At 42.8% G+C, this 23773-nt stretch overlaps 1 protein-coding gene across 1 annotated transcript; it reads left to right on the top strand.

The window, feature by feature from the left end:
• The first annotated feature begins 1844 nt into the window (after positions 1-1844).
• LOC124594404 (MAGE-like protein 2) lies at positions 1845-17647 on the top strand. Its single transcript, XM_047132774.1, has 3 exons — positions 1845-1884; positions 7466-7746; positions 17483-17647. Exons 1-3 carry the CDS (start codon positions 1845-1847, stop codon positions 17645-17647), a joined length of 486 nt encoding a protein of 161 aa, XP_046988730.1.
• Positions 17648-23773: the final 6126 nt, after the last annotated feature.

Here is a 23773-nt window from a genome sequence, read left to right as displayed (position 1 = left end):
CTCAGAGGCATTTGAACCACGCACACACGCATACATGACTGAAACACATAGCAGAGTACACCGTAAAACACATTAATGCATGTCTAGAAGACATTGCGTAGTAATAAGTAAAACACGTGCACGCATGTCTGAACGACATCGCATAGTAAACCATAAAACACGGGCATTGCAAAATTGTAGTACATGCTCAGACAGGCCGCGATAGTAATAAATTAGTCCGTCCCTGTGAGTATATCAAGAAATGTGCGAATACAGGACGTGGACATACGGTGACATATGGAGGTTTGGGTCGGCACAGGAAGCGCCCGGATAGCCAAATAGTTTAAGGCGACCACTCTCGTAAAGCGCGATATCCGGGTGCGGCACAGCTTGTCATACGTCACCAATAAATTATGCAGCTGAAGTCTAATCGTATTCTTCTATCTTGAATTGGCCTACAAAAACTACCTAAGTTACAGCGCATGCGCGTCGCGCTAGACTTTTCTCTCACTCTCTTCATGCAGACTGTTAGTCCTAGAGAAATAATGAAAAGAACTTTCGTATAGGAAATTCAATGTAGTTTAATTTTATAGCGCGACAAGTTTTTGCTAAGGGTCGCGATTTTCGAGTTATTCAAGGAAAACATACTACTGTGACATTAATAATGTGCTCTGTCTCGGAATCCATTCGTAATAGTCCGTATGCCCAGACGAGCGTTCCTTCATATCTATGAATAATGACTGTTCCTTCTAGGACACTGTACACGACCAAAGGGGGCTCGTTAATGCAGAAGACAAATACTGCCACACAGTTCAGTTCCTCTCTGAAGGACGGTACTTGCCCAAAAGCTGGTTCGCTATGAAGGAAGCGAAATGCTGCGTTGAATAGCTGTAACCCACGCCCTATATAAAGCACCAGCCTCCTGACTAGGCCTCCACCGTTGCAGATAGTTTCATTTTCCAACTCCCTGGCTTCACTGGTGACGAGCTTCTTACTGGGTTGGCGTGTTGCAGTTGCTCCTGCTGGTTGTGGCGGCGCTGGCCGAGCCAATCCAGGTGCACGAGGAGCCGGACGAGAAGCCTGTGGAGAAGCGCGGCCTGAGCGGCGACGGCGGCTACGCGGCTGCCGCCGGGGACTACGGGGGCGGCGTCGGTGACGCGGGGGCGGCAGCGGCAGCAGCGGTGGCGGACGTGGGGGCGGCGGCGGCAGGCGCCGGTGACAGCTACGCCCACGCCGCGGCGCTCACCGCCGACTACGGCGGCGTCGCCGACGTGGGCGGCTCCCTGGCAGGTGAGCAGCTACCGCCGAAATGCGAGGAGAGTACCGTACCTATGAGTGCTCTTTACAGGTGCCCCGAAGATCGTATCCCAGCCTCCTCTTTACGTCAACCCGCTGCATGAACAAAAAGTAAAACATTTACATAAGGAAGCTCATAGAAAACAGTCCATGAAATGGAAAAAAAGACAGTCAAATAACTATAGATCAAATCTGTGCATGTATAAATAGAAGTCCCCTACTTGCTTCTAACTGTATGCTCAGGTTAATCACAGAAACTGCTGTCGGGATATCAAATGGTTCAAATGGCTCTGAGCACTATGGGACTCAACTTCTGAGGTCATTAGTCCCCTAGAACTTAGAACTAGTTAAACCTAACTAACCTAAGGACATCACAATCATCCATGCCCGAGGCAGGATTCGAACCTGCGACCGTAGCGGTCTTGCGGTTTCAGACTGCAGCGCCTTTAACCGCACGGCCACTTCGGCCGGCGTCGGGATATCGATAGGATTTTAATTAAGGGTACACTGGTGCACGAGGAAGATTCGTATACATAATTTATAAATATTTCGTTGAAACTGGTTGAACTATGAACTGCCCGCCGCCGCATTTCCAGAGACCAGCGAAGCGTGAGTGCAATCCAAGTTGGGCGTGGTGGTCTCGCAGTAAATATTTTGCTTGGAAGCTGAAAGGGCCCGGCATCGAATACCGGTTGGCCCACGGATTTTCCACCCTGTCTTTCAATCCGGTAGGATAACTGGCTGTGAGGACGTCTAACTGAAAGATTTGCAACGAGCCGACAGGAAACTAACTGTATGTATATACATACACCCTCCTTCTGTACACGTTATAAATTAAAGCCACCGCCACCTTTTTCTGCCTGTATGTCAAAGCTAAGCTCAGGAATTTCTGTAGGGATTTTGATGCAGTTTTCACAACTATGTACACTGATTCGCGAGGACGGTTCGTGTATATCTTCTATATCAGTACGTATAATAAATTAAAGTTCTTCGCAGCGCTTTTGGTATGTGGAGTCGGATTAATCTCAGGAATAGTTCTAGGGATTTTGATACAGTTTTCACTAACAGATAGACTTATTTAAAAGGAAGGTTTCTGTATATCCCTACATGTTATGAATAAGTCGCCGGATTGTAGATATCCATTGCCATCCGCGTGAAGCCGCGATGGATTGCTAGTTAATCACAAAATGAAAATACAGACACCTCTAAAAGGGACTAAATTACTGTGGCTCGGTGCCTCTTCAAAAATGATCGATGCACCCAGGCATTTTGCAGACACTAAAACCTCACATTCTTTTGGGTTAGGGAACTGAGCCACAAAATGTAAAAACAAGTACCACACTCGTCTCTGTGTCATTTAAAATAGAGAACGTGTCCTGTGGAAAACACAGATCTGCTCTCTAAGCATCAAATAAAAGAAACTCAACTAATATATGCAGCATCGACACACTTGTTTGTCATCTTAGACACAGTAGGTGTTCCTCCCGCCGCAACAGAAAGACTGCATTGTAGTGGTTATCGTCCAAGTTCACTTCCGTAGTCCGCTACACTTCTGACAAATGTTTTCAGAAACTACTTGAAATCACTTTGATCTATGTTGCATGTTTTCTTTTTTTTCAGAAAAGCGGTATTTGCTATAACCAGTCTTCATTTTGTATCCTCCTCTGGCATCGCCAGTCATTTTCCTCCCCAAAAAGCAAATGTTATCTATTAAATTCAGAGTTTCATTTAATCAGATTCCCGCTGATGGGGACGAACCATTACTAAATGGTCTTACACATCGACCACATACTCTCAGCTCACACATTTATCTGAACCCAACATCGGCCGTGTTAGCCCTAGCAGTATTTGTCAACTACAAGCGCGATTCAGAAGTGTTCCTTGATAATAAGATGTCATTTCTGAAATATCCAGGAGCTGTATATGTAGAAATAGATTTGAACAGCATGATGGATTTCAGAAGTTCACCACAAACCTTGTAATCTGATGGTAGTTTCTCATTGCTTGCTGGCATTTGCTCTATGTCTTACCCTTCTGTATTACTTATGCCTATGTTTGCACAGTAGTGCACTAGGAGCGTACTCTGAAGACGGTTGTCAGACAGTGTGTCGGTTATCAACATCGACATCCAAACGATTTATCTGCAATTCATTCTTAAGTGTTTGGCAGAATGTCCATATTATTTTTCAACCGTTCCACTCTCAAACAGCAAATGCAAAATGGACACACAACTGTAGCTATGCTTGTTCTGATACCTCTTCTTTTATTATTATGGTCATTTATCGCTATTGTTGTTGCTGGTTTGATGCAGCTCTCCATTTCTACATTTCCAAGTAACAACTGCAATCTACATCCTTCTGAATCTGCTTAGTGTATTCATCTCTTTATCTACCTATATGGTTTTTACCCTCCACGCTGCCCTACAATACTAAATTGGTGATCCCTTGATGCCTTAGAACATGTCCTTCCTACCGATCCCTTCTTCTAGTCAAGTTGTTCCACAAAATCCTCTTCTCCCAAATGCTATTCAGTACCTCCTCATTAGTTACGTGATCTACCCATCTAACCTTCAGCATTCTTCTGTAGCAACACATTTCGAAAGCTAATAATCTCTATTTTTCTAAACTATTTATCGTCCATGTTTCACTTCCATACATGGCTACACTCCATACAAATAGTTGCAGAAATGACTTTTTGACACTTAAATCTATACTCGATGTTAACAAATTTCTCTTCTTCAGAAACGCTTTCCTTGCCATTGTCAGTATACAGTTTATATCCTCTCTACTCCGACCATCATCAGTTGTTTTGCTCCCCAAATAGCAAAACTCATCTACTACCTTGCCTCATTTCCTAATCTCATTCCCTCAGCATCATCTGATTTAATTCGACTACATTCCGTTAATTTCGTTTTGCTTTTGCTGATGTTCATCTTACATCCTCCTTTCAAGGCACTGTCCGTTCCGTTCAACTTCTCTTCCAGGTCCTTTGCTGCCTCTGACTGAATTACAATGTCCTTGGCAACCCGCAAAGTTTTTATTTCTTCTCCATGGCTTTTAATTCATACTCGAATTTTTTTGTTTCCTTTACTGCTTGCTCAATATACAGATTGAATAACATCGGGGATAGTCTACAACCCTGTCTTAGTCCGTTCCCAACCATTGCTTCCCTTTCATGCCCCTCGACTCTTATAGCAGCCATCAGGTTACTGCACAAATTGTAAATAGCCTCTCGCTCCCTGTATTTGACCCCTTCGACCTTCAGTATTCCAATCACCATTGTGAAAAGCCTTCTCGAAGTCTACAAATGCTAGAAACGTAGGTTTGCCTTTCCTTAATCCATCTTCTAAGATAAGTCGTGGGTCAGACTTGCCTCACGTGTTCCAACATTTCCATTTCTCACTATGTGCTGCGAACGACAAAATGTTTTATTCAGTTGCACTGACATTTCTCCCTATGTCAGTGCAAATCAATAAAAGGTTTTGTCGTTCGCAGGACAAAGTTGATGGCTGAAATCTAGTGAAACTGAAAACTAGTAAAAAGATTCCGGTTTTTTAATAATTCCCATCCCAACTCGTTTATCATATCTATCACTCACATCTCTCAGCAGTACTCTAGGAGATGATACAGTCTCTTTAGTAGTGTTGTAGCAGTAAAACATCGTTTTCCGTTCGCTTTACGTTCAGCATTGTGTGATGGTTTTAAATGAATTTGCTATTAATTGTAATCCATAGTATTTAGTTTAGGTTCAACTGCCACCTTTTGCGCCTTGTGGAGATCTTGTATAAATTATTTTGAAATTAGTTTTGACGTACTAGACGGAACATGCATCATCATCGTCTGTAAAAAATCTGAGAGGGCTGCTCAAATTGCCTGATAAGTCGTTTCATAGATTCAGAATAGCAGAGGATCAATAACTTTTTCTTGTGGATTAGTTCACTGGATGAATTCTATGTCCCCCAGTTGTACCAACTGAGAGGAAATCACAAATCCCGCTGAACTAAGACGATATTCGATAGGCACGCGATTTGAGTTGAAACTTCAAATGGCTCTGACCACTATGGGACTTGACAGCGGAAGTCATCAGTCCCCTAGAACTTAGAACTACTTAAACCTAACTAACTTAAGGACATCACACACATCCATGTCCGATACAGGGTTCGAACCTGTGACCGTAACGGTCGCACGGTTCCAGACTGAAGCGCCTAGAACCGCTCGGTCACTCCGGCCGGCTGAGTTGAAACTGTTTGAGACGAAGTGCTTCTGAAGGTTTCTAGAAACCTAGAAATGTGGAATCAAGTCGAGATTCCCTGTCGACAGCATTCATTACTTCACATGAGTAAAGAGACAATTGAGTTTCACGAAAACGATGTTATGTGAATCTGTCTAGTTTTGTGTTACTAAATCGCTCCCTTCGATTTCATAAAACTGCAACACAGTGTATGTTGCAGAATCCTACTGCAAATCGATGTCATTTGCTTGGGTTTGTAATACAGCAGGTTAGTTCTATTTTCTTTCTGGTGTAATGGTGTGACATCTGCTTATGCTGTATGTGACATGCTCTTCCAAGCTCTTCCACTTAAATAATAAGAGTTATCCCCCCTTTTTTCTTCTATATTTATTTTAGTAAAGAAACAAACTTTTGCGCACTGTCAAATCAAGTTTCACGGAATACAAACCCCATACACCTACATAAACTTGTCTCTCCGTTGCAACACTCCAAATGTGTCTCTCTGTTGAATGAACTTAACATGAGTTACTATTACTTCATCTCTTCCCTCTCGACAAGAGGTGCAACATAGATAGTAGAACTATAAGCAACCACTGTCATCATTTACTTAGATGGAGACAAAAATATTTAAATTTGCTTAACACAACTATTTACGTAAATATTACAAAATTTTTGCAATAAAATTACCTGTATCAAATCAACACATGTACGTTTCTTGTAATTACAAAACTGTTCAGTTCACATCAAATGAAAGCAGTAGGTGACAAAGTATATCACTCACACAGAAATCGATTTACAAAGATATTATTTTTTTAAGGTTCCATATCCCAATCGGTAGAAACGGACCCCTTACATGATCACTTCGTTGTCTGTCACTGGCCGCTGTGACCGAGCGGTTCTAGGCGCTTCAGTCCGGAACCGCGCTGCTGCTACGGTCGCAGGTTCGAATCCTGCCACGAGCATGGACGTGTGTGATGTCCTTAGGTTAGTTTGGTTTAAGTAGTTCTAAGTCTAGGGGACTGATGACCTCGGATGTTAAGTCCCACAGTGCTTAGAGCCATTTGAACCATTTGAACGTTGTCTGTCTCTCTGTCTGTCCATCTATTCAGATCCATTTCTCAGAAACAGGAGGAAGTATCAAGTGGAAATTAACGTCAAATACTAGGGTCTACTGTCCTTTGTGGTGTACAAAATTGAAGCTTCTAACTGAATGCAATCAAAAGACATATTATGTCACATATTTTGATACTCGCAGCCTCACTCATCATAACCTGTGGATTAACCGTATATACATATTAAGTTTTTACGGAACCCTCAGAGTGCACACTTGTCCGATTTTATACTATAAATGAAAAGATCGATACCCAATCGTATCGAGATTGATACCCACCGGTATCGAAGGTTTCGTAAAGTGCATTCTACATCTACATCTAGATCTACATCCATACTCCGCAAGCCACCTGACGGTGTGTGGCGGAGGGTACCTTGACTACATCTATCGGTTCTCCCTTCTATTCTACTCCCGTATTGTTCGCGGAAAGAAGGATTGTCGGTATGCCTCTGCGTGGGCTCTAATCTCTCTGATTTTATCCTCGTGGTCTCTTCGTGAGATATACGTAGGAGGGAGCAATTTACTGCTTCACTCGTCGGTGAAGGTATGTTCTCGAAACCCGTACCGAGCTAGTGAGCGTCTCTCTTGCAGAGTCTTCCACTGGAGTTTATCTATCATCTCCGTAAGGCTTTCGCGATCACCAAATGATCCTGTAAGGAAGCGCGCTGCTCTCCGTCGGATCTTCTCTATCTCTTCTATCAATCCTATCTGGTACGGATCCCACACTGCTGAGCAGTATTCAAGCAGTGGGCGAACAAGTGTACTGTAACCTACTTCCTTTGTTTTCGGATTGCATTTCCTTAGGGTTTTTTAGCTCGACTACAAGGTACGCGCGCGCCGTGTTCACAGAGCAGAACGCGGTGGGCGACGTGGGCTTCGCGGGCACGGCGGGCGGCGAGGGCCTGGGCAAGACGGTGGAGAAGCTGCGGCCGTACGCGGTGCCCGTGGTGAAGGTGGTGCGCGTGCCGGTGGCGGCGCCGGTGCCCGTGGCCGTGCCGCACGCCGTGCTGGTGCCCGTGCCGCAGCCCGTGCCCGTGCACATCCGCGTGCCGCTGCCCGTCGAGGTGCCCGTGCTGCGGCAGGTGCACGTGCCCGTCGAGAAGCACTACCCCGTCGAGGTCGAGAGGAAGGTGCGTGCGCCCGCAGATGCCTTCCGCCCACACCGTCTCAGCACCACTACATTCGTTCTTCCTCCACAGAATTGCTGCAAAGTCAAATCCAAATACACTACATCTACATCTACATACATACTCCGCAATCCACCATACGGTGCGTGGCGGAGGGTACCTCTTACCACAACTAGCATCTTCTCTCCCTGTTCCACTCCCAAACCGAACGAGAGAAAAATGACTGCCTATATGCCTCTGTACGAGCCCTAATCTCTCTTATCGTATCTTTGTGGTATTTCCGCGAAATGTAAGTTGGCAGCAGTAAAATTGTACTGCAGTCAGCCTCGAATGCTGCTTCTCTAAATATCCTCAGTAGCGATTCACGAAAAGAAGGCCTCCTTTCCTCTAGAGACTCCCACCCGAGTTCCTAAAGCATTTCCGTAACGAAACTTCCTAGCTGATCAAAACTGTGTGCCGGACCGAGACTCGAACTCGGGACCTTTGCCTTTCGCAGGCAAGTGCTCTACCAACTGAGCTACCCAAGCACGACTCAGCACTTCCCCGCGAAGGCAAAGGTCCCGAGTTTGAGTCTCGGTCCGGCACACAGTTTTAATCCGCCAGGAAGTTTCACATCAGCGCACACTCCGCTGCAGAGTGAAAATCTCATTCTGGAAACATCCCCCAGGCTGTGGCTAAGCCATGTCTCCGCAATATCCTTTCTTTCAGGAGTGCTAGTCCTGCAAGGGTAACAGGAGAGCTTCTGTAAAGTTTGGAGGGTAGTAGACGAGATACTGGCAGAAGTAAAGCTGTGAGGGCGGGGCGTGAGTCGTGCTTGGGTAGCTCAGTTGGTACAGCCCTTGCCCGAGAAAGGCAAAGGTCCCGAGTTCGAGTATCGGTCCGGCACACAGTTTGGATCTGCCAGGAAGTTTCATATGAGCACACACTCCGCTGCAGAGTGAAAATCTCATTCTGCATTTCCGTAACACTCGCGTGATGATCAACCCTACCAGTAACAAATCTAGCAGCCCGCCTCTGAATTGTTTCTATGTCCTCCATCAATCCGACCTGATTGGTATCCCAAACGCTCGAACGCTACTCAAGAATAGGTCGTATTAGCGTTTTATAAGCGATCTCCTTTACAGATGAACCACATCTTCCTAAAATTCAACCAATGAACCGAAGACGACTATCCGCCTTCCCCACAACTGGCATTACATGCTTGTCCCACTTCATATCGCTCTGCAGTCTTACGCCCAAATATTTAATCGACGTGACTGTGTCGATCGCAACACTACTAATGGAGCATTAAAACATTACAGGATTCTTTTTCCTATTCATCTGCATTAATTTACATTTATCTATATTTAGAGGTAGCTGCCATTCTTTACATCAATCACAAATCCTGTACAAGTCATCTTGTATCCTCCTATAGTCACTCAACGACGACACCTTCTCGTACACCACAGCATCATGAGCAAACAGCCGCACACTGTTATCCATCGAGGTGCAGGGTCAAAATGCCATTGGCCCCTCTGACAGCGAACAACTCGTGGCATGATCATAATAAAGCTCTAGCATAATGTCTTTCCCTCATTACAAAAATTTATTTCTAATTGCACGCACTTTTTAAATACAGCCAAATCGTGTCTTCCAGAAGATAGTTCAACTCATAAGTTTATGTATATAGACCTCTACTTGAGCTCCGATAGCATCTCATTTCTTTACTCTTTCTCTCTCTCTCTCTCTCTCTCTCCCTCTCTCTCTCTCCCTCTCTCTCTCTCCCTCTCTCTCTCTCTCTCTCTCTCTCTCACACACACACACACACACACACACACACACACACACTCACACACACACACTCAACATACACACACATTCTCTTTACGTGTAACGTAATTTAGGAATGCTGCTCTCACAATGGCGCCCATCAGGAAGAAAAAGCGACACGTTTTTCGGTTTCGTGGAACAGATTTCGTGGAACAGACCTGTAGTGAGACACTACACTGTTCACAACCCAGCAGACCACATTTAAATGCAGTCCGACAAAATGGGACAGTGACTATTCTAGAGGAAATCGCTGCATTCAAATTTGTAAAATATGTCGCTATTGCAAGCTGCGTAGCCAGATGGTATGCGCAGACGTGCTGAGATTACTAGGAAACCCTGGACTGAATCAGTTGCCATGACTATCTTAGTAAAATTTGTTTTTCCTCTGAAGCGATTTTTTACTTCACCGGGAAAGTAAATAGGCGTAATGTCCAGATCAGAGGTTCCGAAAACGCATATAATGGGGTATACCAGATAATGGACAGCCCTACAGTGGATGTGTAGTGTGACTTAGTTCACTAGTATTGCTCGATTATTTTTTCACCGAGCCTACCACAACGACAACAGTTTACTTGAACATGTTGAAACTCTACGTCGCTCCTCAGTTACAGGGATAACAGCTTTTCAGCAAGATGGTGTACCGCCACGCCGGGGGTTCTTGGATGAAACTTTTCCTGACGAATAGATCTGTAAAGTACACTACGGTACAGGGCCAGCCTATCCCTTATTACAAAATCTATTTCTAAGGAACCATATTTGATACAGTTATGTGGTCCCAACTCAAATTCAAAGAACTTGATGGATCCACTTCCACACATGCTCCGTTTGCTGTGCGTAGAAGATCTATAGGACACTCAGTTTTTGTCCACGTCTTTTCCAACATCTCTTCCATTATTTCCTTCACATTACCTTCTATTCGTGCTGTAAGAGTCTGCACATCAGGATTGTTGAACTCAACACTTTGTCCTGAATGTGTCTCCATAAAATGTGGGTTATGTTTGGGGAACGTGATGGCCACGATGTTGTAACGACTTTACCGATCCATCTGTCAGGAAATGTTTCATCTTGTTCATACACTGTCCATGGTTGTAATCCCTGTAACTGCGGTATAACGTACAATTTCAACATGTTCAAGTAAACTGTTGCGATAGTGCTTGATTCAGTCAAAAATAATCGTACAATACGCTTGTTGTGCCCTCAGCCACACTACACATTCACTGTAGGGCTGTCCCTTACCTGGTGTACGACAACATACGGGTTATCAAACACATGATCTGCACGGTATGCCTATTTACTTTCCCATTGATTTGAAAAGTTGCTTCAAAGGAAAAACAAGATTCAGTAAGATAGTCATGGAATTGCTACATTCCATCGTTTCCTAGCAAACTCAGCTCGACTCGGCGTATCATCTGGCTACGCTGCTTGCAGAAGTGACATATTTTACATGTGAAGATGCAGCAGTTTTTGTAAAATCTTCACCACTGGGCAGAGGTATGCCTGTTTCTCTACAAAAATAACATTTCCGTTTCCACCGAGTGCACTGAAATATTCTATTCACGTATCAACATTGTCGTCACCCGCTTCAGGTCTGTTCCACGAAACTGAGAAACACATCGTGTTTTCTCTTGTATGGCCGCTATTATGGGAGCGGCGTTTCTAAATTACGCAACCTGTAAAAAAGGAAAGAGAGAGAGAGACAGAGAGTAAAGAAATGAAATGCTATCAGAGCTCATGTAAAAGTCTATTTAAATAAACTTATGAGTTAAGCTACCTTTTGCAACAATGCATATGGCTGTATTTAAAAGGGTCCCTTAGAAATAAATTTTTGTTATCACGGAAAGACATTATGCTCGTGCTATATTATGATCATGCCAAGAGTTGTCCGCTGTCAGAGGGGTGAGTGGCATGCTAAGACGAAAGTGGAATCTGAAGATGCTCTTTCAAACTACTGTTCACCTCATAATTTACAAAATTAATCACTTTTGTAAATAAATGTGTTAATCATATTATTTTTCAAGGAAATACCCTAGTAATATCCCCACACGCTGTCGTTGGAGGCAGTAATTTTAGAAAGATTGACTCAGCTACTTATCTACGTACTGTGAATGATCACTTGTCCTTTGGTCCATAAAACAGAAATAAAATGACAGAGTATGTTACAATTATCTGTTAACTGTATTAGGAGAAAAGGAAGAAAATCATACGATATTCCAGAACATCTTAAATGACGGACTTTTTGACGGTGTGCCAAATTCAGCACCGTACTAAGCGAAATACAAATCAGTACTGAATCACACGTCCTCAGCCCGCATGATATTTTTAACTTGTTGACATGACAATGTACATATTTTCATTCGTTGTTATCACTTCAACCTGAATTAGAATGATGGTATAATTTCATTACATAATTCATGCGACAGGTTCCTGACATTACTTAACTAACGTAATTACAATAATAGCTTGTTGTTAACATTTCACTTCCCGCACTGCTTCAGTGCTTCCTGTCTCCTACCACTTCTGTTCCTTCTCTTAACCCTTCAAAGCACATGCGTTCTTATACCACATCTTCTGCAATCCATCTGCTTTCAGTTCCCTTACTTAGAAAACTTGACTGGTGGTCTTATTTACGAAACATGACCAGTAGCGCCTATCGCCAACATCTTAAAAAATTTCAACAACGATACGTTACTTCATCAAGCTTAGGAACGTTTATATTTCTACAACTCTTTTTTAATTAACCGATGTAATCAAAGGCTGAAGCCGACACCGTAGCCGGAGACAGCCCAAACCCCGCACTGGGGAACTTGAGTAACATATGGATAATGTTCATTTTAAAATAGTTTATAGTCCGACACAGTCACATAACATTTGAAATATAAATGTCTGTTTCGGCCGTACTGACGTCTCAGTCGCTATGAAAGCGTCTATGACTGTCTGAGTTCATTTTAACATGGTTTATTGTCCGGTGTAATAGGATAAATATGCAAATTGAGGTAGCTGGTCATCTTCAGAGAAAATAATTCCCCACTGTGCGTGAATTACTGCTTTCTCGTACGATCTGAAGCTGGTTATCGGCAGAATTTTCTATCACAACTGAACTTGATAAAAGAATGTCGCCACCTATTCCCCATAATTTTTCTCATTTTTTCTCGTGCATAATTCAGAAGCAATAATTAAGAATTCGCAGGGATAAACCGCTACCGTTTCTGATGGGCAATGACCTACTATTCGTAGAACTTTTGCCGAGAATTTATACCTTTACCATCAGTGCGATCATTATACAGCGTTAGATCAAAAGGTTTTCTTCGTTTAGACAATTATTGTGACGGCGCACGGCAGCATTTGTTTAGTAGGATAGCCATTTTACGACTTTTTAATACAGCTATCACGCTGCTATTTTCTTTGTAATCGATTTCATTGCCGAGGTCACTAGCACAGATTCCGGTGACAGAAATCTTCACGTAACTATGTCTTCTCCTGAACTGAATACTTCTTCCACTAATAGCATTCAAATCGACTACTTTCGTGTCCAATACAACTCAGCTACAGTGCATTAGAAACTTGGTTATTATGGCGTCCTCTTGGGTAAAATATTCCGGAGGTAAAATAGTCCCCCATTCGGATCTCCGGGCGGGGACTACTCAGGAGGGCGTCGTTATCAGGAGAAAGAAAACTGGAAATCTACGGATCGGAGCGTGGAATGTCAGATCCCTTAATCGGACAGGTAGGTTAGAAAATTTAAAAAGGGAATTGGATAGGTTAAAGTTAGATATAGTGGGAATTAGTGAAGTTCGGTGGCAGGAGGAACAAGACTTTTGGTCAGGCGAATACAGGATTATAAATACAAAGTCAAATAGCGGTAATGCAGGAGTAGGTTTAATAATGAATAAAAAATAGGAATGCGGGTAAGCTACTACAAACAGCATAGTGAACGCATTATTGTGGCCACGATAGACACGAAGCGCACGCCTACTACAGTAGTACAAGTTTATATGCCAACTAGCTCTGCAGATGACGAAGAAATTGAAGAAATCGAAAATTTAATAGTCATGGGTGACTGGAATTCGGTAGTAGGAAAAGGGAGAGAAGGAAACGTAGTAGGTGAATATGGATAGGGGCTAAGAAATGAAAGAGGAAGCCGCCTGGTAGAATTTTGCACAGAGCACAACTTAATCATAGCTAACACTTGGTTCAAGAATCATAAAAGAAGGTTGTATACATGGAAGAAGCCTGGAGATACTGACAGATTTCAGACAGATTATATGATGGTAAGACAGAGATTTAGGAACCAGGTTTTAAATTGTAAGACATTTCCAGGGGTAGATGTGGACTCTGACCACAATCAATTGGTTATGAGCTGTAGATTAAAACTGAAGAAACTGCAAAAAGGTGGGAATTGAAGGAGATGGGACCTGGATAAACTGACTAAACCAGAGGTTGTACGGAGTTTCAAGGAGAGCGTAAGGGAACAAATGGCAGAAATGGGGGAAAGAAATACAGTAGAAGAAGAATGGGTAGCTTTGAGGGATGAAGTAGTGAAGGCAGCAGAGGATCAAGTAGGTAAAAGACGAGGGCTAACAGAAGAAATATTGAATTAAATTGATGAAAGGAGAAAATATAAAAATGCAGTAAATGAAGCAGGCAAAAAGGACTACAAACATCTCAAAAATGAGATCGACAGGAAGTGCAAAATGGCTAAGCAGGGATGGCTAGAGGATATATGTATAGATGTAGAGGGTTATCTCACTAGGGGTAAGATAGATACTGCCTACAGGAAAATTAAAGAGACCTTTGGAGAAAAGAGAGCCACTTGTATGAATATTAAGAGCTCAGATGGAAACCCAGTTCTAAGCAAAGAAGGGAAAGCAGAAAGGTGGAAGGAGTATATAGAGGGTCTGTACAAGGGCGATGTACTTGAGGACAATATTATGGAAATGGAAGAAGATGTAAATGAAGACGAAATGGGAGATATGATACTGCGTGAAGAGTTTGACAGAGCACTGAGAGACCTGAGTCGAAACAAGTCCCCGGGAGCAGACAACATTCCATTAGAACTACTGACGTCCTTGGGAGAGCCAGTCCTGACAAAACTCTACCATCTGGTGAGCAAAAGGTATGAGACAGGCGAAATACCCTCAGACTTCAAGAAGAATATAATAATTCCAATTCCAAAGAAAGTAGGTGCTGACAGATGTGAAAATTACTGAACTATCAGTTTAATAAGCCACGGCTGCAAAATACTTACACGGATTCTTTATAGACGAATGGAAAAACTGGTAGAAGCCGACCTCGGGGAAGACCAGTTTGGATTCCGCAGAAATATTGGAACACGTGAGGCAATACTAACCCTACGACTTATCTTAGAAGCTAGATTAAGGAAAGGCAAACCTACGTTTCTAGCATTTGGAGACTTAGAGAAAGCTTTTGACAATGTTGACTGGAGTACTCTCTTTTAATTTCTGAAGGTGGCAGGGGTAAAATACAGGGAGAGAAAGGCTATTTATAATTTGTATAGAAACCAAATGGCAGTTATATGAGTTGAGGGGCATGAAAGGGAAGCAGTGGTTGAGAAGGGAGTGAGACAGGGTTGTAGCCTCTCCCCGATGTTATTCAATCTGTAAAGGAAACAAAAGAAAAATTCGGAGTAGCTATTAAAATCCATGGAGAAGAAATAAAAACTTTGAAGTTCTCCGATGACATTGTAATTCTTTCAGAGACAGCAAAGGACGTGGAAGAGCAGTTGAACGGAATGGATAGTGTCTTGAAAGGAGGATATAAGATGAACATCAACAAAAGCAAAACGAGGATAATGGAATGTAGTCGAATTAAGTCTGGTGATGCTGAGGGTATCAGATTAGGAAATGAGACACTTAAAGTAGTAAAGGAGTTTTGCTATTTAGGGAGCAAAGTAACTCATGATGGTCGAAGTAGAGAGGATATAAAACGTAGACTGGCAATGGGAAGGAAAGCGTTTTTGAAGAAGAGAAATTTGTTAACATCGAGTACAGATTTAAGTGTCAGGAAGTCGTTTCTGAAAGTATTTGTATGGAGTGTAGCCATGTATGGAAGTGAAACATGGACGATAAATAGTTTGGACAAGAAGAGAATAGAAGCTTTCGAAATGTGGTGCTACAGAAGAATGCTGAAGATTAGATGGGTAGATCACATAACTAATGGGGAGGTGTTGAATAGGATTGAGGAGAAGAGAAGTTTGTGGCACAACTTGACCAGAAGAAGGGATCGGTTGGTAGGACATGTTCTGAGGCATCAAGGGATCACCAATGTAGTATTGGAGGGCAGCGTGGAGGGTAAAAATCGTAGAGGGAGACCAAGAGATGAATACACCAAGCAGATTCAGAAGGATGTAGGTTGCAGTAGCTACTGGGAGATGAAGAAGCTTGCACAGGATAGAGTAGCATGGAGAGCTGCATCAAACCAGTCTCAGGACTGAAGACAACAACAACGACACCTTACGGATATATGGAGAGGACAGCAAATGTAATTTTTGTGATAAAATTATCGCAGCGGTGACGAATATGTAAGCTATTAAAAACGATTTGAACAAATACATACGTCTTGCTAGCTACTTACTGCGCTTCTCATATCATATTTCAGCCATTCTATTCGTTTTACATTCAAAGTCGGTATCAACTTTGCTATTATCCTTCCTTTCCTAGTTCCCAATACCAGTAAAATGTATTTTCGTGTATAATGTTTTTTCCCATCTCATTATATTTTCTTATACCGGGTGATCAAAAAGTCAGTATAAATTTGAAAACTGAATAAATCACGGAATAATGTAAAAAGAGAGGTTCAAATTGACACGCATGCTTGGAATGAAACGGAGTTTTATCAGGACCAAAAAAAAAAAAACATAAGTTCAAAATATGTTCAAAATATGTTCATCTGATTAGAATAGCAATAGTTAGCATAACAAAGTAAGACAAAGCAAAGATGATGTTCTTTACAGGAAATGCTCAATATGTCCACCATCACTCCTCAACAATAGCTTTAGTCGAGGAATAATGTTTTGAACAGCACTGTCAAGCATGTCCGATGTTATGGTGAGGCATTGTCGTCGGATGTTGTCTTTCAGCATCCCTAGAGATGTCGGTGGATCACGATACACTTGCTACTTCAGGCAACCCGAAAGCCAATAATCGCACGGACTGAGGTCTGGGGATCTGGGAGGGCAAGCACGACGTAAGTGGCGGCTGAGCACATGATCATCACCAAACGACGCGCGCTAGAGATCTTTCACGCGTCTAGCAATATGGGGTGGTTCTAATAAAACACCATGCCATTCCAAGCATGTGCGTCAATTTTTACCTCTCTATCTACATTATTCCATGGTTTATTAAGTTTTCAAATTTATACTGACTTTCTGATCTCCGAGTACATCACTAGCTTACTGGATGAGTGAGTGTAACTGCACTTATTTCTGTTTGTTCACAATTCAGGTACAAAACTTTAGAAATCAAACATTGAGGAGTCGTACAATAAATCACGTGTCTGCTCTTTTAGAAACCATTTGACAAACGAGGTTTGTTATAGAGCTTCAGCAGCTTTGTAGCGGTGTTTATGCAATTTTATGGATCTATAGGATATGTGATATGTGTGGGAAAAGTATTCACGTGAACTTTACTGATTGTGGTTGTTTCTCATTTGTTATTATTTCAACCATTCTGAATTATACCATTCACCTAGTGGTCAGAGGTACTAAACTGCTGATGAATTTTGTAATGTAGCTTCTTAGCTTCTACCGTTTCTTATGATCGTGCTTCCTTAATGTGGTTTTGCATAACTCCTCATATGATGTCTGGGTTCCACCAATTTGTCTTCCTGGTCATCCCCAAAGGAGACCTGACGCTTGCAAGAAAAGTGCCATGAAGCTGCAGTGAGTGGCTACAGCGGACCTCTGTGTTGACAGGTGCCGTACGCGGTGGACAAGCCGGTGCCGATCGCGGTGGCGCGCCACGTGCCGGTGCCCGTGCCGCAGCCCTTCCCCGTGCACGTGCCCGTCTACAAGCACATCTACCACATCCCCAAGCACCACGGGCCGGCGCTGCACCACGCACCGCACCACCACCACTGAAGCCGCCGCCGCCGCTGCCGCTCCCAGCTGCCGGTGCCTCACCACACTGCCCATAGACTGCTTTAACTGTTGTTGTTGTTGTTATATGCTTCTCTGTTGATACATTTGTAAGTGATCAAACTCTTTTGTAATAAAATGTTCACAACCGTCTTCCTGTACATCATTTAACATACCAGATGGGTCTTCATGAGACACAATTTCCTCTTATTGTTGCTACTTCTTCGCACTAGTCAACTAGAACTTAGAACTCTAAGTTCTAGAAACAATTATCAATGGTTTAAATCATGTGCTATAAACGAATTCGAGGGAAGCTTGTTGTAACGAAGTGTTGGTGGCAAAATGAATAGCATCCTTTACTAACACATCTAATACGGCATTTCAGTAGCGTCGTAAGTATTAATTTGATACACAGGCATTAAATTTTCCGCCATTTTAATACTGTAAATTCTATACTTACGTATGATTTTTAGGAATAGGATATTTTTAGGAGTAGGTATTCAAACCTAATCTACTGTTGTGTAGACTTACTTCGCCAAGTTCACTGTAGAAACGACTGTCCAGGGCTATTATGGACTCCAAGTGCAGGATGTATGGAATGGATAACGTTAATATATTCCACGCTTAGTTTCTTACGACGTAACAAAATTATTATAGCAGGTGTTTATATAGATTATAAGGTAATGATAATAATCGATAGGCTGTAGCTGTGGCCGAGCTGTTCTAGGCGCTTCAGTCCGGAACCGCGCTGCTGCTACGGTGGCAGGTTCGAATCCTGCCTTGGACATAGATGTGTATGATGTTCTTAGGTTAGTTAGGTTTAGGTAGTTCTAAGTCTAGGGGACTGATGACCTCAGATGTTAAGTCCCTTAGCGCTTAGAGCCATTTGAACCATTTTTGGTAGGCTGTAGTCATCGGAGGGGATGTCTGGTCAGTACCTTCCCACTGTAACTACACGGGGTAAATAACTTCAAACATCTCTACTGAGGGTGCAGGATGGAAAATTAGGCCTGCAAAAGATCCCTCAAGTGTATCATATTTCGTTATGGTGTTCATAAGTGTCCACATGTAAACGAAGCCAGCAAAATTGATGTGGATTTCTGCGTCAAATACAAATATTATTTAACGTACTGGACTGTAAATTACGTGCTCCTCCTAACATCTTTTTTCATCTCACTATGACTGTTTGGCGGAATTGTGCACATTACATTTGCCAGCTATGTTATCGGGTCCCAGCTCTATAGGCTTACGTGTAAATGTGATGGGGTTATGTTAAAGCAAGGGCTATAAGCTCTGTTTACATGAATGATGTATACGTTACCCTACTTGTCTACTACGATAGACTATCAGAATAATGCACCGCTGCTTTACAGCTTTAGCAGATCCTGCTTTCAATTACATTGGTACACGAAGCATAAAACCACTTCCCCTCGTCCGATCCTTGTTTTAGGTTACGGAGGCATCGTAATCTTCCGAGATTTTGGTTCAGTTTGTGGGAAACAGAGTACATACCCTAACAGTACTTCCTTATAAGTAAATGTATACGTCAGTAACAGTTCCGCAAACGAACGCAGGGGGAAGTTTAAAAATGGAATAGATTTGCAGAGCTATCTTAAGGATTCCTAACAAAACTGACAAAACACAAAAGTAAGTTAAAAGTAGAACTCTCAATGAAAATGAGGGTTACATGTATCCCGAGGAAACAAACGTAACACAGAAACAAAGATATAGAACTTATACAATCACATCTTGCTGAAATTATACTTAAATGAAATAGTAGGAATACAAAGGCAGCGCGACACTTAATTAGCTTGATGTTAAACCGTATCTGCAAAAACCTACCATTCAAGAACGTTTGTTCTTTCTGCATCTTGGTAAAGTTCATAGAACATATTTTTTTCCAAGTCTGAATGTGCGTGCAAGTTACGTAACGTCAGTTCCGTCATCGTTCGTAAGTATGCAGTAGGAAATTATTGATAAAGTTGAAGATGAAACTAATCTAACTTAGCAATGTGATTTGATTATTGAGTTCAATAGAACACGAGTTGACTGCGAAACTATTGCAAGAGGGTGCTCCAGTCAGTTATGGTAACCTTATTACTGAATTATTGTTATTATTATTATTATCATTAATATTATCTAGAGATACAATACGAGAAACAGAGTAACGACTGAGAAACTGCCATCTGCTTTGAGGTTTTTATTACGCTAATCAGAGACTAATGGACATCAATTCTCCCTGCCGTTCGCTAGACGAGCATTACGCTGTTACCTACTCGGATCAGTGCTCTCTTATACTACTGTATGAAGGACAGCTGCTGTATTTAGTACTCTGGCAAACATTTGAAAAGAATGAGCTATTCCTAAAATGATAAGGGTAAATGTCAGAAATGGTGCTACATCGTTTCCTTACAAAATGAAACGTACCTTAAAACAAGTACTAATGCCTACATACTCATTTGACTAGTAATTTACTGCTGAAACACAGACGCTGGAAATCAAACATTTCCTAGTTTTCTGGGTTTACTTCGAACGCTAACGAAAACAAATCATCAGAAAATGCCTGTAGTCTGCTGAATGACACTGACTGGAGATTTATACCAATATCACTTTATTCCTGTGTTAATAATAGCTTTAGAAGGTATTTCTTCAAAGAATTACTTCCTTGAAATGATGAACAGGAAGATTTCGTCTACGACACACGTCTCCTAGTTTGAATACACTTTCTCACGAAAAATTGTCCTACATTCTGTACCTACTGTTATGTCTCAAGCTATTTATAGAAACATTTCATGATGTTCTGCTCCTTCTGAGCTACAGTATAGCCTTTTGTCTCCGAGAATGACGCATACGGAGGATGTGCCACTATCAAAATTTTCCTGTGAAACCGACGCTGCGACAGGAAAGCTGAGACGCTCCAGTCTGTGGACGAGGGGAAGAAAATGTGCCGCGAATGGCATTGACCTCGGAGGTAAAAGTGCTGTTACTGGACCCAATCAAGTGAAAGTTGTCGGATGAAAGTTGCTCTGCTACGAGAAACGTCTCGGAGAAGAACCGGCGAGGGCAGAGAAGAACACTTGTGGCTTTTATGTGAGTCAAGCTGCCACTACAGAACTACGTGAAAGTGCTTCGTCTGAGCTCTTTCGTACTTCATTCACGATGACTACCACGCATCCAGCAATGTTTTGGCCAGAGCAACCGGGCCTCAAATAAGGGATCATACATTACCTAATGTGGTATAACACACGAAAGGATGTGTTTTCAGTGCAGTACATAATGGACGGGGCCGCCTCCGTAACCGAATGGTTAGCATTGTTGCCTCCGATGTGGAAGATCTCCGGTTCGATATCGAGTACCTCCGGTGGTTTTTCTGCAGCAGGGAGGTCTGCAACGGGGTCCAGTCAGCATCATGTGGCCGTATTATGAGCTATTTGAATAAAGAAGAGGTGGCACCATCAGGACTCATCCACTGCCAATAACGGCTGGAGTGATTGACGATATGATGATTACGTGTCTCAGGATCATAGATCACTCCCCGTACTGCCTTGTAAGCAGGGGTCAGTCAATCAGAACAGGCCTAAGGACGTCGGCACACTGGACTCGCATTCGGGAGGACGTTGCTTCAAACCCGCGTCCGCCCGTCCTGGTTCAGATTCCCCGTGATATCCCTAAATCGCTTAAGAAAAATTCCGGGATGATTCCTTCTTAAGGGCTGGGTCGCTTTCCTTCTCCATCGTTCCCTAATCCGAGTTTGCTCTTCGTCTCTAATGATCTCGTTGTCGACGGGACGTTAAACGCTAATCTCCTCCTCCTCCGACGGCACACTGGACGAGTTAGCTAACGTTGATTTGGCGCTCTACTAGTTTTGTGACGTCACTTCCTGCTGCTTTACGTTGAGGAGCCGTTTCGTCACGTGAAACATAAAATAAGTTCTGCGATACTTCGGCGACGTGTCACGTAAAGAAGAACTAGTAGGAAGCAAGAATGCTCCCTACGTCACAAGCAGAAAGCTTGAGGCCCGCAGGCAGCAAGACGCCATATTTTACTTGTTCAGCAGAAGCATGTATTTGGTGAATTTTACCTTACACTCGACACCTAATGAATAAACGCTGTTTCGAAGCACCAGAGCATTGAACATCTCGAGAATGAATTGTTATTGGGGTAACGTCATAATGGTATTTAAAGGATTTTCCTATTTAGTTATTACCTCGCTATAATTCACATGTTACCAGAGTAAGCCGTTTTAAGGCAACAACACGTTAAAGGTGCGTGAGAAATGTGTCGTTCTTGTTACGATATAATTAAAGGTAAATTAGTATCGTATCGATGCTTAAAGCCTACAGAAGACTGTAAATAAGACTCAAAGCCTCTTATAACGAAGCTTCAGCCCAGTTTAGTATGTAGAAGCACCATTTTATAGTGCATAAGTTATGTGGTCATAAAGTTCGTGTCCTATTGCATCTAATCTGTTCTTTTTATTTTTTCATCTTCACTCTCTGTAAAAGGTTGTGGGACTTTCTTATGAAACTAATAGAAATAATTTCTATAATATTAATGTTATATAACTGTAAGAGTGTTCCCTGTCAGGAGTAAGTTTGATCGATTTGGTGATCTTTTGTAAGCCGATGTCCTCGCTGACTCAGTTCAAATGGTTCAAATGACTCTGAGCACTATGGGACTTAACTGCTGTGGTCATGAGTCCCCTAGAACTTAGAACTACTTAAACCTAACTAACCTAAGGACATCAGACACATCCATGCCCAAGGCAGGATTCGAACCTGCGACCGTAGCGGTCGCGCGGTTCCAGACTGTAGCGCCTAGAACCGCTCGGCCACACTGGTCGGCCACTGACTCGGACATGTATCTTTCTTGTTTGTCTTATTACATGCTCACGGACATGCTTTTATTTATGTATAAGACATTCAGAAGAACATGACCAGCATATGAACAAAGGAGAGAAGGGGCGTTTTAATAGACCTAACGTAGGAATTTTAGGCACATCCATTTCCGTGAACAACTGTATTGTTTGCGTTCAAAGTAAAGCCGACACCTCCGCTGAACAGAGCTAAGAGTCCAAAATCACGTTATGCAGCTCGTCACATGTGGCGACAGCGCTCACTCTTTGCCGTGACGTTGGATACCCTGGGTGCGAGCACGTCAACGTTAGATGCCCTGTCACGTATGCCGACGCCTTAAGGCCTAATCCGTGATTGATGGTGGCGACATAATGGAGTGTAATGATGCGGACGCTACAAAATTCTTGTTCAGTGAAATGTCTGATTGCAGCCGGATGACGTAGACTTCTTGCTGCGATATATGAGCTGACAACCATTCAGCCATCTTCAGCTGAGTGTTTTGCGCTGGAGATCGCTGCTTCACATCGCTAATGTTACACCAAAAATTGATTATCCCAAAAATTGACCCTGCATAGCATGCACACTGCAGCCGCTATTCGAGTAACCTCTGCACGGGCTTCGAATGGTGCTCCGCATGCGTAATGGTGATGTTGCACCCCCGCTCTCTCTCGGAATGCGGGATCGCGGAGTCAGATGTCGAGACATAAAACATTTTCTTTCTGAAGATATTAAAGAGATCACCGGAGTCCACGCGTTATGCAGTTGAAAGCTGCCATCACGGTTAACAGACGCTTGTACCGAACAATTTCCAGAATCTCAAGAGGATCTTGTCGAGGTCAAGGTTTCCGTGATGGAATGATCCATGGAATGTCGTATGGAGACACGATGTTTGGCAGTATCTGACTTATTGGGCTGCGAAAGACGAGTTTGGTCACTTATGTTCAACGCACTTTTCCCGTCCTGTGCGCGTTGTCTGATCAATCTAGGCCTTGTTCCATGAGCATTTTGTGTCTATGCTGACAATATTACAGCACAGTTACTGTACAAACCACATGTCGGAGAAATACATCGTGCAACACAAAATATTGTTACACAAATAGGAGATGTAGGGCAGAGAAAGGAAAGGAAATGCAAGGGACTCTTGACGTCACCTGCATCGAGACTTCATACAGAACCAGCGGCGACGAGTGAAAATGTGTGCTGGACTGGGACCTCTTGCTTAGTACGCAGTTGCCTTAACTGCTGCGCCACCCGGTCACAGTATTTGCAGCAA

Source organism: Schistocerca americana, chromosome 2 (assembly GCF_021461395.2).
Source record: "Schistocerca americana isolate TAMUIC-IGC-003095 chromosome 2, iqSchAmer2.1, whole genome shotgun sequence".
Lineage (NCBI taxonomy): Eukaryota > Metazoa > Arthropoda > Insecta > Orthoptera > Acrididae > Schistocerca > Schistocerca americana.
Note: the sequence above shows the minus strand (reverse complement) of the source record. Positions and strands in the feature narration are given on the sequence as shown.

Excerpts from the sequence above, each read along its gene's own strand:
- LOC124594404 (XM_047132774.1), top strand. The coding sequence starts at position 1,845 with ATGAACTGCCCGCCGCCGCATTTCCAGAGACCAGCGAAGC. Across the intron at positions 1,885-7,465 it reads TTTCCAGAGACCAGCGAAGC|AGCAGAACGCGGTGGGCGAC; the intron begins GTGAGTGCAATC and ends CCGTGTTCACAG. Across the intron at positions 7,747-17,482 it reads CCGTCGAGGTCGAGAGGAAG|GTGCCGTACGCGGTGGACAA; the intron begins GTGCGTGCGCCC and ends CTGTGTTGACAG.